Source organism: Euprymna scolopes, chromosome 14, assembly GCF_053919585.1.
Source record: "Euprymna scolopes isolate OS-2025 chromosome 14, ASM5391958v1, whole genome shotgun sequence".
NCBI classification, from domain to species: domain Eukaryota; kingdom Metazoa; phylum Mollusca; class Cephalopoda; order Sepiida; family Sepiolidae; genus Euprymna; species Euprymna scolopes.
Genome location: NC_136495.1, coordinates 55,728,746 through 55,741,686, shown reverse-complemented (window position 1 = coordinate 55,741,686; position 12,941 = coordinate 55,728,746). Strand labels below are relative to the sequence as shown.

The window sequence follows — 12,941 nt, the reverse complement described above, 5'->3', positions numbered from 1 at the left end:
CAATTCAATGCATCATATTCGGTCAAATAGCACAACATCAAAGCTGATAAGCGTAGCGTCCATGCTTCAGCTCCCCAAGAGCTGTTAGCCAGTCACAACCAGGTTGTTACATGTACATAGTTTCTTGAGGAGCTTCGATATGAGTTCTGTATGACATTGTCCTGTCGAGTGTAACACTCAGATAAATTAGGTATAAGGTGTTTTCCAAGACTTTACCTCCGCAGTTGATGTTGAACATTCTTTCAAGTTAGGTGGTTCTTAAGAAGGAATGAACACACCTTAGTTTTAATTGGATTCAAATTGAGATGCCATTTGTAATAATATGATAATAACTGCATGAGTGTTTGCACCTGTTGATCTACAATGACTTTGAAGTCATTCGAGTGGGTTACAAGATAGATGTCATCTGCATAGATGAACCTGCGGAAAATTATGTTACATCTAACGTGCCAGAGGAAAAAGAGGTGAAAAGAAAAAAACTGTCTTACCAATGTGCCTACTGTGGTTGTGACGTCATGGGCAGTCGAAATAACGCCTTTTCAGCAACATCATGAATGCGAGGACTGAATGATTTGTAAAAAATGTACATGAAAAAATCGACCCTCCCTGGAGAAAACTACCCAGTTAAGACTGAAGGAATCAAGGTTTTTGGCCAATTTTTTTATATTTGTCATCCAAAGGGTCAAGCTTCAAAATGATACCAATCTTGTGAAAATCCATCGTCTCTGTCAAATGTTTTAGGTAGACATACAAACATACATTTAAACAGATTTTTGATCTTTATATTATAGATTTCTACTATGATGTTTGCTACCCTAGCAACTCAACTTGCTTACGTAAAATAAAAAGCATACTTAATTGTGAAATACACTCTCCAAACAGCAATTTTCAGTGATGCACAACCCTCATTGCTGATTTCGGATTTCAAATCATATCCACTCAGACAGCAACCCCAACCTGACTCTAGACGTACCAGCTCACTTCCATGAAGGCTATCAACTGCACATGTTGATATTGAAATAAAAAAAAAATGCTCTTACAATCTTTTTTAACACCGCATCAGTAGGCAACAACCAATGAGAACTGTTTCCACTCCTCCTGCTTTAATATAATGCTATTCCCCCCTCTTCCTCATTTCATTTTTCTTTCTCTCCATTAGTTTGCATAAGTTGCTTTCCTTTTTTTCTCCCTCTCTTTTAGCTATCAAACTATATATATATATATATATATATATATATATATATATATATATATATATATATATATATATATATATTATTGTAGAGAAGATAGTGAGTTCCTTTGAACTCTGATGACCTCTTTTCTTATTCAAGTGAGGTACATACAGGCACGGTGGACTCAGAAAAATGACTACCTCCTGTCTCAACACTCAGTAAACACCATCACACTACAGTGTATATGCTTATATATTTGTATGGGGTAAACTCTGAAACTAATTAACTGACCATTTTAAACACAGCTAAGTGTAATGGTGATTAATGTGAATTATATTTAGTTTATGCAGGAAGGAGGGGGTGTAGGTTAAAATACCTTGAAAAAATTAAACATTTCATATACATGAAGATAAGTAAAATAAAATTCATTGTCTCAACCACTCTAAAAAAATAAATAAATGAATGAAAGTAAATATTTGAAATTTACTCACACTGAATTGCTGTATTTTGATCTTTCTGCCATTCTCATTTTTTCAAGCTCAATCTAAAACGAAAATGTTACAAATGGGAAGAAATGCATTTAAATATTAAGTATAAATGTGTCACGATATTATACAGGATGCAGCAGAAATAGCTCCCACATTTTAAACTGTCAACTATATGTGGCTAATGAACGTATGCAAGTGCCAATTTTTTTTTCAGATATGCTTATCAAGCGATATAGTTTAAACTGATGCATATTGTACTTTTATTGGTGAATTTGTAACTGCAACACAGAGAGCTCTACAAGATCGTTTGATACTGTACCAGATAAAAAAAATCAATACAGCTATGGATTACAAATTTCAGAGTTACAGGTTCAGCACTTAAAAGAAAGCCATCTGGAAGGCCTCGAAGAACTCAAACATCAGATAGTATTCGAGCTGTGAGACTTCCTGTTACTCAGTCAGTTCAGCTTGTAAACATGCTTTGGCCTTGAGATTGTTTGATCGAACAGTCAGAAGAATTCTACACACTGATATGAGAAGATTGCATGTCAAAATGTGGGAAATATTTCTGCCACACTCTGCATTTCTGTAACATTACATGGCATTACAAACAAACAAACAAAAGAAATAAATAAAAATCTGAGTCAGTATTTATTATCGTTACTCTCCCATCTCGAACCACTTAAGTCATTTCTTGCCTTGGGCTTTACATGTCCATTTTTTCCGGCACACACTTTGCTTCCCTGACCATGTGGTGCATTTTTCTCCTATTTTTCCTTTTTCTTTTCGCGCACACTTCCTAATTTTTTCGGCTACTGCTGCTGCTAATCTCTTCACAAGCCAACCATCCTTTGCTGCTACTGATATTTACCCACTCACTCATATGCACTATGTTACATACCTTCCTTTTCAAAACATTCTTTACAAGAATTTAATTAAACCTGCCTGACGTAATAAGAGAAAACAAAAAGAAAACTCAAAAGTTCACACAATAAAAAATGAATAATTTAATCCAAATAAAAATGTCTTAGTGTATACTCTGTTCGATATTTTCATTTTATACTTTTTTCCGTCAGAAATTATTTTCCTTGTTCTTTCTTTTTTTTTTTTCATTTGTAAAAATAAAGGATTTCTAAAGTATTCTTCCAAATATTTAAAGGTAGCATTTTAATATGTTGAAAGGAAAAAACTCAGTGAACTGTTTAACTAGTGAGGATTGTTGTAGTGTTTCAGCTTGGTTGTGCAAGAATACAGTTTCAAATGTAAAAAAAAAAAAAAAAAAAAAACATTTTACAAAGCCAGTTAAATCATTTCAAGACCAAATCAGAGTTTGCCTAGTCTTTGATATTTGTTGGTCCTCAGTCTGTAAATTCACCAAACTGAAACAGGATATTTTTATTTTAGTAATTTAATTAGTTCATTGCTTTTTGACAGTCTTCATAACACATGTTATAATGTTGCGTTTCAAGATACGTTAATACATATATTTTTTTTTTTGAGAGATTTTATTCGTGCTGCTTTATGCATATATTTTTTTCGTATGAGTTTTTTCGCGCAGCTTAATTTCGTATTCTCTTACATCAACCTTCGATTCTCAATATCCTATCAGTCATAACATTTATATCTCTCCTTGCTCATTAATAGAGTTTTACACCAACTGCCCAAATAATTTTCTTTTGTTTAAAACTTCTTTTTTTAAACTCTTGATTAAACTATTCAACTATAAGATTTTTCCTAGTCCTATGACTCATTTATCTCTTTTATTGCTCAGTTACTTTTAACGGGATTATTTGAGAGAACAACAGTTAATCTAACCCTTTATTTAGACCACGGTCACTTTTTGTCTCTTAACGGCTCAGCCCATGTTTGGCGAGATTATTCAGGACAATTTCAGCCTATGTTTTGTCTCCTAAGTGCTCAGTCACTTTTGACAAGATTATTCGAGACAATTATGGTTGACACCTGACCCAACGGGCCAGAGACATTATCCGTGCCCCCAACTTAATCAGGTATCAACATTATACAACAATTTTCCCCTTTTTGTGCCACAATAAAGTTTTTGTTCCGTCTTTGTATTAATCATTTTTTTGTTTTTGTTAGCTCCTTACACCAAGTGGTTTCATGCCTTGTCTCAAGCGATTTCCATAAAATAAAAATGGCAGTATAAAATAATTTAATAACCTGAACATTCTACATATTGCCTAAAATGCTTCAAGAGAAAGATTAAAAAATGAAACTGAACTCACTTCCCTAGCAACCAACTGTTTTGCTCCATAGGTAAGTTGCTTATGTTGCTTCAGACCAGGAAAATGAACAAGTTCTTCAACATTCCTAGAAATACAAATACAGAAAACACATAAATACATATGACAGGAAACAATTTATAAGCTATATCAGAATGGATTTATAAAAACACTTTATCTGAGACACATAACAAAAAGAAATTACCAAAAAAAAAAAATAAAATATATATATATATAAGTTTATAAATTGATATTAGCTTATAGAAACATAGAACAGTGCTTGTATAGATACGTGATCTTTTAAAGCAACGCCTTTCAGGTGAAAACGTTATGTACTTACAGATCATGTTGAAACCAGTATAAATTCAAAAATTTATGAAAAATGATCCCATAGGAAAATAATTACGAGTAAGAATAGAATTTATAAAATTATTGAGTTTTTTTGGGTTTTTTTATTGGAATCTTTTGAGATGAAGAATTTGTGTATTTATTTATTTATTTGTGGACTGTTATCATTTTCTTAGTTGTTGTTTCACAATGTTTCAGCCAACTCATCCTCTGGTCTTCGGCACCCATGGCACAGTGAATAGGGGCGTTGAATCTTTATGGTTCTAGGTGAGCATTGTCTGATAATAGCGGTTTCAATCCTAACTAAAGCAGACCAGGGGATTAGTTGGCCAAAACATGGTCAGACACCAACTATGGAAGGCAGTAATTACTGGGGATAAAGTTAAGACTCAGCATTCCTATGTCATAGTGGTTAATCATCTGAAGAAGACCAGAGGATGAGTTGGCCAAAATATGGTGAAAGAACAACACCGGTGAAGATGAGGATAACAATCTGCAAATAAATTAATAAATTGAGTTTTATCGTTATCTTTTAATGGGGAAGAGTTGTGCAAATAATACAGTATGACGAACTGCCTTTTCTTCCTTGATTTAATTTGACTTAAATTAAGGGTCCACCATTTTTAAACTAATGCATTTCAGAATGTAATTGAAGAATGATTTTTTTTTCTTAAAAATAACCTAGCACGGCTACTGGATCATTTTCCGTAATTTTTGGAATTCATACTAATTTCAACCTGACACATAATACTGTTTTCACCTGAAATGTGTTGATTTAAAAGATCACTGATCTACACAAGCATCCACAGGACATTTACTTTTTGTAATAATACTAGCAGGGGTACCCGGCGTTGCCCGGGTGTTTGTAGGTGTGTGTGGTGTTAAATAAAAAAGAAACCGGGGATGGGGGGGGGGTTTGAACCCGAAGCCCTGAGACGAAGTTTAAAAATGAAATCGGCCAGCCAGAATGAGTTAGTGAAAGATGTTTGAAAGTCGTCGAGCGTTACAACGACGATGATGATGTAAGCATTGTTATAAGCGAAGTAAGAAAAGAAAACAACATTTTAATTAAGCGGGGCGGAGGGGTGTAATCAAAATATCAACAAAAAAAACACAAAAAAAAAAAAAAAAAAAAAAATCTAACGTAAGGCAACGTGAAAAATGGCTTAAATAAGCCTGTTCAGATATTAAAACTTAAAAAATCGGTGGATACCCGGGTGTCGCTAAGAATAAGTGAAGTAAAAAATAAAAAAATAAAAAAACAGGAAAACGAACGTTACGTGAAAAATGGCTTAAATAACACAGGGTTCAATATTTAAATTTGAAAAATTGAAAAAAAAAACATCTCACACCACGATTCGAACCCAAAACGTTTAGATAATGAACAAACAGGCTAATCAACTGCGCTAAAGCGACGTAGACGAAATGTGTTCGGTTTTTCAACTATTTAAAGTAAATAAGGTCACAACGTCATGATGTCATCTGACGCATACATAGAATCGGTCATCGTTACGAGAAACACGTTTTTGTTGACCCCCCCCTGTCGAAAATTGTCAATTTCAGGGTGAAAAAGTTAACGTTTTTGGCCAATTTGTCGATATTTTCCAAGCGAAGGATGGGGCTTCGATATGATACCGAGTTTGTGAATTTTCGTCGCATCTGTCGAAAGTTTTTAGCAGACACACAAACATACATACATACATTTTCGCTTTTATATACATAGATAGATGAGGTAGCCAAAGGATAGCTAAAGTCAAAAACACGGCCGATTAAAGCGACATAATAAAAAATAATTTTAAAAAAAAAAACACTTGAAAATAATATTTTAAACAAAATGGAGAGTAACTAGAAATCATAAGATTCCTTTAACATAATGTCAATAAGAGGAACAATGGACAATGATAAATATGGTTCATCAAAATGTTTTCTGACTAGAATTAGATAAGAACGTCATAATCATGCCAGGTAGAAGATGCTTAAAGATTTAAATGTTTTTTTAATGAAAGTGTTTTGTTTTGCTTTTTGTTTGTTTGTATGTATTTATTTCTTTTTTATATTGATCTGCCTCAAACAAAGCAGTTGCCACTGAGATATAAGTGGATATTCACACCATACAGGTCACACTGCTACTAGGTTTATGGGGCCATTGTAAATAGGTAATTATGCAGCAAGATGCTTGTTTACATTACATTTAAATATCTGTATGTTTGTACAATCTTGGAAACAGGGAACATAGACGGAATTCTGCAAGTAAGCAAGCAAGCAGAGTAGAAAGTCTTCTGGGGACTTCTGCAGTGAAGAGATGAGATTTTGCTGCTGGTTGGTTGGGATATATTTATATTGAAGGGCACAAGTGCAACAAGTTCATCAAAGTACCTTTCATGGAAGTACTTGTAAAATAAGCATGAGGATGCAACATTGTGGCAATGGAGCTGACAGTGTGGGACCTATTATGTTAGAGACTCTTTTCTGGACTTTGTCTAAAAAAAGAGAGAAATGCTAGTGGTTGATTTCAACATAATCGGTTTTGTCTTTTTTCTTTATAAGGAAAGTAATGACTAAGAAGGTAATGAAAATAATGGGTCTTGAATGTTTTTGTTTTTTTAAAGAAAGTAATGGCTACTTTGGGTTCTTTTTAAATTAAAAAAGGAATTTTTTATTTTTTTTCAATGAGTTTTTCATGACAGTAATAGACAGCATGTAATTTTGTTTTTAATGAAAGTCATGATTACTTTTGGATTTTTTAATGAAAATAATGGTGTTTTTTTATGAAAGTAATTAACCGTATGCATTTTTTATGATAATAATAGTGTTTTTTTATTTTTTTTTTAATAAAAATAATGTGGTTTTTTTTATTTTTTAATAAAAATAATACTGTTTTTTATGAAAGTAATTAACAGTATACATTTTTTATGATAATACAGGGTGACCAAAAAAACGGGCCCCAACTCTAATTAGGCCCTATTTCTTAGTGTTTTGTCCAAATTAAATGAAACTTTGGTCATAACTAGTTTATTATATTCAAAACTTCACATCAAAACTCTAGGGTCTTTGGTCTTTTTTTCTCCGTTGGCTGTAAAATGCTCAGAAAAATAATTGAATATCCTCTTTTTTTGGGGTCACCCTATAATAGTGTTTTTTAATTTTTTTTTAATAAAAGTAATGGTGTTTTTTATAAAAGTAATTAACAGTATACATTTTTTATGACAATAGTGTTTTTTGATTTTTTTTTTATGAAAATAATGGTGTTTTTTTTAATTTTTTTTAATGAAAATAATGGTGTTTTTTATGAAAGTAATTAACAGTTAGCATTTTTTTAATAAAAGTAATGATTACTTTTGGACTTTTTTTTTAATGAGTTTGGGATGTTTTTAAATAGAATGTAAAAAACGTCATTAAATATACTTTTTGTGTGCAACTTGATTTTTTCTGTATTCATTAATATAATGATTCAATAAAATTATTTTAACAAGGAACAGTTTAATTAAGATTTCCATATTTATCAATGCAAAAATTTCATTGAAAGAGTTTCTTTAATGCAATCAGTAAGGTTTAAAAGCATTGTCCAGGTACTTCTATACAGGTCGTGCAGAAGAGATGCTGTATGCTGATGACGTGCTTATAAAACAATGGAAGGTCTACTTGTTGATACAATTCTGAAGTCTTTAGATGCCGAATGATTTTGTATTATTTAGATTCTTTGGACTGCTGTTCTCATCTTGAGCTTTATTTTCACGTTTCAGTCAATGTAACCTCTAATCTTCTTCAGGTGTATCTTGTCGAACTCTGGAATCTTCATGGAATTTCAAACGGAATTCATCATTTAATCAACGGAGGCAGCATGCTTTCACTTGGTCAACTATGACTGGGTAGAAGTTTCTAGCATGAATTTAGGAATCTTAGACCTATTTTTGTTTATAGATGTAAATATCACTACATCCACCTCAAAAAAAAAACATTGAAATCCAAGCAAATGAGAGGGAGACGTTTTTAACCACCATGTTTGATTTGGGAAGAAGTTATATTTATATTTCCGATATTTCGTATTTAGGTTCTAATCAAATAAAAATCCCAGAAAACCTTATTTGTATTATTGCATCCAAAAATACAATTGTGATTAGGACCTCTCTCCAGTCATGGCTGATGGAACAAGAGTATGTATAGACATACGCTTTCAGATGTTAAACTGAATGTGATGATGAATTTTATTATAAAAGCAGATATATGAGGATCATTCCAACTAACGCTTTCTTTTTTTTTTTAACTCAAAAACTAAAATGTTGAAGAGCTACGAAAACAGGGGTGGTACACTAAAACGAGCAATCTTTTGTACTCCAAAATTTATTTTTCTACATAGCCAACACCATTCTCAATGCACTTTTGCCAGCCTCTTTTGATGCCTCAGTCATAAAAATCCAGACATGCTGTATCACTCATATCTCAGTCGCCACTTTGAAATCAATGAACCCATCTCCTAACTGTGCTGACATCAACTGCATCAACTTCATAAACATTCACCAGGCGCCAGTGAATGTTGATCAGTTCAATTTTTTCTGCAAGGAATTCAATGACATCTCTGCTTCTGATACATGTCTACGACAGGAGTTGCTTTCTTAGAGTCTCACATCATCAATATCTGCAATTGAAAGATGAAACTTTCAGGTCACAATTGCATAAGTTCAGTCATCATAACAATGTAATTTGCAATCCTCTCTGATCCATTCGGCAAGTATATAAAAAAAATAGGAGCCATTACTTTTGGAACATCCTTTGTATGAAAAAAATAAATGTTCACAGATCACGAAATGGCAATAATAAAAATAGGTAAAATCAGAATGTCAAAACAATTCCTTGAGATAAATTAAATTAAATACTCACGGATCAAGAACGTAGCTATATTGACCTTCTGGAAGTTTCTCCTGTCGATATGTCATATTGTAAGCAATCATATTGCGGATCAATTGTTTTAAACCTTCTTTTTCACGATTACTGTACAATTGAGTGTTAACCTGCAACGGATCAATATGCAATATACGATATGAAGTTGAAAGAAATAAAACAATGGAATCACTTTTAAATACCTATTACTAGAAAGGTTACTCGATGTTGCCCGGGATCATAAAAAAATAGAACAGGTTCAAAAGTGTGTGCAATATGTTTATATTAAAACTTCAATCTTTCTACCGCTCTCAATCTGTCTTCCTCTCACTGTTTTACACATCTCTCTCCATCAATCTTCTTTCACCTCCACCCAGCCCATTTCTCTCTCTTGTTTTAATGTATTGAAAATATTAATAATCCACGTCATTCATCTCCCCTTTTATACATTGAAAATGGCTGAAAAAAAAAAAAAAAAAAAAAATGACCCTCTTGATAAAACTTGGTCAAGTTGACCTCCAAAAAAAAATTTTTTTTTTTAAATTTTAATCCAAGACAATGCTCATGAAGAATATGCAAACTTTGTGGGTGTTTGTTTTGTAATTTTGACTTTGAGTTGAACAAACACATACAAAAATATAATATATAATAGATTCTTAAGGCTTTTTTTTTTTTAATATATTTTAATCACACAAAACACATGTCAGAATATTCCTCAGCTTTGGGCTTGAGATGTGTGAAAATATTTCTATTTTAATTGTTCTAATTAGCTGTAATTTCTAACTCACAAAGTAACCCCTTTCTTACTAATTTTCATTTATCCCTTTTACCCTCTCTCAATCAAAGAAAATCGACATGACACCATTTTCGTTTGATGAAAACTGGTTTTCTTTTTTTGTTGCAGTTCATCTACTAGTTGATCTCAAGAGCGATAGGAGCCTTCTATCATGTCTGAAAGTGACACAATGTTCACAAGTGAAATTGGAGATGCACCACTGTACAAATTATGCTCTCTGCCGATCCAAGTTATGACAACAGGACCATTGCCAGCACCTTCAAAATGCAAATCCAGATGGTTCCACACTTGAGGGCACAACTAAACAAAGTTTGTGGTCAAAGTTATGTTATTTCAAGTGATGGCCACATCATTCCACCTCACATCTTCAAAGTCGGCTTAAAAGTCAACATCAAAGTGTACCTGGATGTGCTGAAGAGTGTGATGACCTGGTGCAATCAGGTGGCCACTGGCAGACACTGAATGCAGCAGCAGGACTTGGCACCAGCCGAAAAGTCCAAAGAGTTCTAATCTTGGTTTCAGATGGAATGCTACGACTTTGTACCCTTCCCCCACTGGCCTCACCTCATCCCCCAACCTGAACCCACTGGATTACTTTGTTTGGTTTACATCGAGAACATCACCAACATGACCTCTAACAATACCAAAGCCAGCCGGATCGCTGCCATCCGCGACGAGTATTCGCTGAGCTTTTGTCGGCACTTGTGGAAAAGGTATGCTTCCAGTTCGGACTCATATTGAGGTGGTGAATGAGGCTGAAGGCGGTTACATTGAATAGATGTCAGCTCAACTACAATTAATTTTACGAATAAAATTTTTCAAATAAATCTGTAGTGTTATTTTCTTTAGGACAACAAATTTATCATTCCAGCTTGTTTATATATGCTCATCCCTAAACTCTAGGATATTCTATCATCTGTTTGGAAAGCAAGCGCCATAAAATAGCAAAGAATTTATTGAAGTCATATAAATGATTCAGCGATTTTAATCATAAAAAGGAAATTGCTGTAACTTGTCGTGCTTTTCTATCTAAAATGAACATTCCATCGTTTCCATCACACTAAAGATGGATTCAAAATGTTTGCTGATTTCATGTCACCTCATCTTCCTCCAATTTTGAACAAACTGATATGGAGGTGACTTTGGTATTTGGTCTTAAAAAATGTTCCTGTTATTCTTCAATTTCGCTTCAATATTTAAATCTGTTCATAAAAAGTAAAACAAAATAGTATTAAAAAATTTATTATGTACTTACGAGTTAAGTAAAAATAGATAGTATACCAAAAATTAATTATGCAAATTAATCCATTATTTTATTTATTTTTTTTTTTTGTTGAAACAAAAATACTGGATGAATTTGCGCATTAAAAAACAAAATTAAAATTTCATTGGTGAAATCTATGCAGCCATTTTCGGCTTCCATTACGATCATTGGCCAAAGGACATAACTTAAACTTAAATCTCATTGTAATATAATAATTCTGGCTAGAAAGTATTTACTGATAAAATTTTCTTATATAAAAACAAAAATACTGGATGAATTTATGTAAATTTTGGTTGGTTGGTTGTTTTACGGCATATCAACCCTTTTCAGGTTATTTAATGCCGAATCCAAAGACTTTGAAGAAAAAATTTTTAATAGAATATATTTGTTGTTTTCAAGTTTATTTAACCCATAGTTGGGACCCTAACAGGTACTACCACTCCGGGTCAGAGTGGACCTGGGAGCAATGGTAATTAAAAGGTGGCTCCACACTCCCCAAAGCCCACAAGCCTCACCACTGGATATAGTTTAAGGTCATATCCAGGACCCTTAAATTTTGGTGTACAGTCTTTTTTAAAATTAACATGTAATGAAGATTTTGGTAATGGTGCATAAAAGGAACTTTTAAACACACCAGAAGTTGACACATGCATCTCTCAATTTAGGTATGGAAGCACAGAATCAATACAATTTTCAATTATATGTTGTTGTCTTTTTTCACCCACTTATAATAAAAATATATAAAAATATGTAAACTTTTTTATCAATTATTTTTTTTTTTATTCTTTAATCTCATAAAAGATATGATCAGCAAGATGTCTGTTCAGTTCACATTGCATTTGAATTTCTGCATGTTAATATAGTCAGGGAAACAGGAAACAGGGAGGGAATTCCAAAGTTTAGCTGCTCAAAGGAAGGAACTGTTAGAGTAGAAGAATTTCTGCCACCTAGAAACCTCAACAGTGAAGGGGTAGGATTTTACTGCTTATTGGGTTGATCGGGTGTATGAACATCGAGGGGACACAAGTGCTAGGAGTTCATCAGAGCACATTCCATTAAAAAAAAAAGTTCTTGAAACACAGGAATGCAACATTGTGGCGATGGGACAGAAGTTGGAGCTTGGCTGATAGATTTAGATAAAAATCCCAAATTCTTACAAAATTACACTTTTTTTTCCTAGCTTTTAAGCTAAGATAAAAGTGTAGCATCTGTTTGGTCTCAGGAGACCATCCTCCCAGGCAGCACCTTTTCCTGATGAGTTTATTGCCAGTTGTAGAGTTTTACTCATTTGTGCCAACTGGACTATACAAGTGGTTTTGCTTTTTGTGTCTAAATTTAACCACATGAGAAGCAATTAAATAATATCCAGGATTATTTCCTTTTTCTCTGACTGGGACAGGATACGTTTGTTATTGATTATACAGGGGTTTTTTGGGGGGAGATTTTCTCCACAGTTAAAAAAAAAAAAACCTTATGATTAACTTTGGTCTCATGAAGATGCAAGTAAATAGGGATACTTACTGGTCGGAGATTTGGCTGGATAATGGTCATTAAAGGTGGTAAAACTTCAAGAATGACCATTCCGTTGTTTTGGAACTTCCGAATGTTTGGTGGCATATCACTAAATAGGGTTGTCAATAGATTTTCAGTGTGTGTTTTTTTTGTGTACATCTGTTAAAAGAAACGAATGTTCATCAAAATCTTCATAACAATTACAAGATTGATTACTTGGATTATTCAAACTATTGT

At 33.1% G+C, this 12,941-nt stretch overlaps 1 protein-coding gene across 2 annotated transcripts in view; it reads right to left on the bottom strand.

Moving 5' to 3' along the window:
* Positions 1–12,941, bottom strand: part of LOC145293030 (chromosome transmission fidelity protein 18 homolog) — a 219,728-nt gene that overhangs the window by 70,379 nt on the left and 136,408 nt on the right. For both annotated transcript variants that reach the window (XM_080139328.1, XM_080139329.1), the window contains exons 18-21: positions 12,714–12,863; positions 9,133–9,263; positions 3,910–3,994; positions 1,667–1,719 (exon numbers count right to left, since the gene is read on the bottom strand). In XM_080139328.1, coding sequence (XP_079995454.1) covers positions 1,667–1,719; positions 3,910–3,994; positions 9,133–9,263; positions 12,714–12,863 — 419 coding nt within the window. The remainder of the gene's footprint in view (positions 1–1,666; positions 1,720–3,909; positions 3,995–9,132; positions 9,264–12,713; positions 12,864–12,941) is intronic.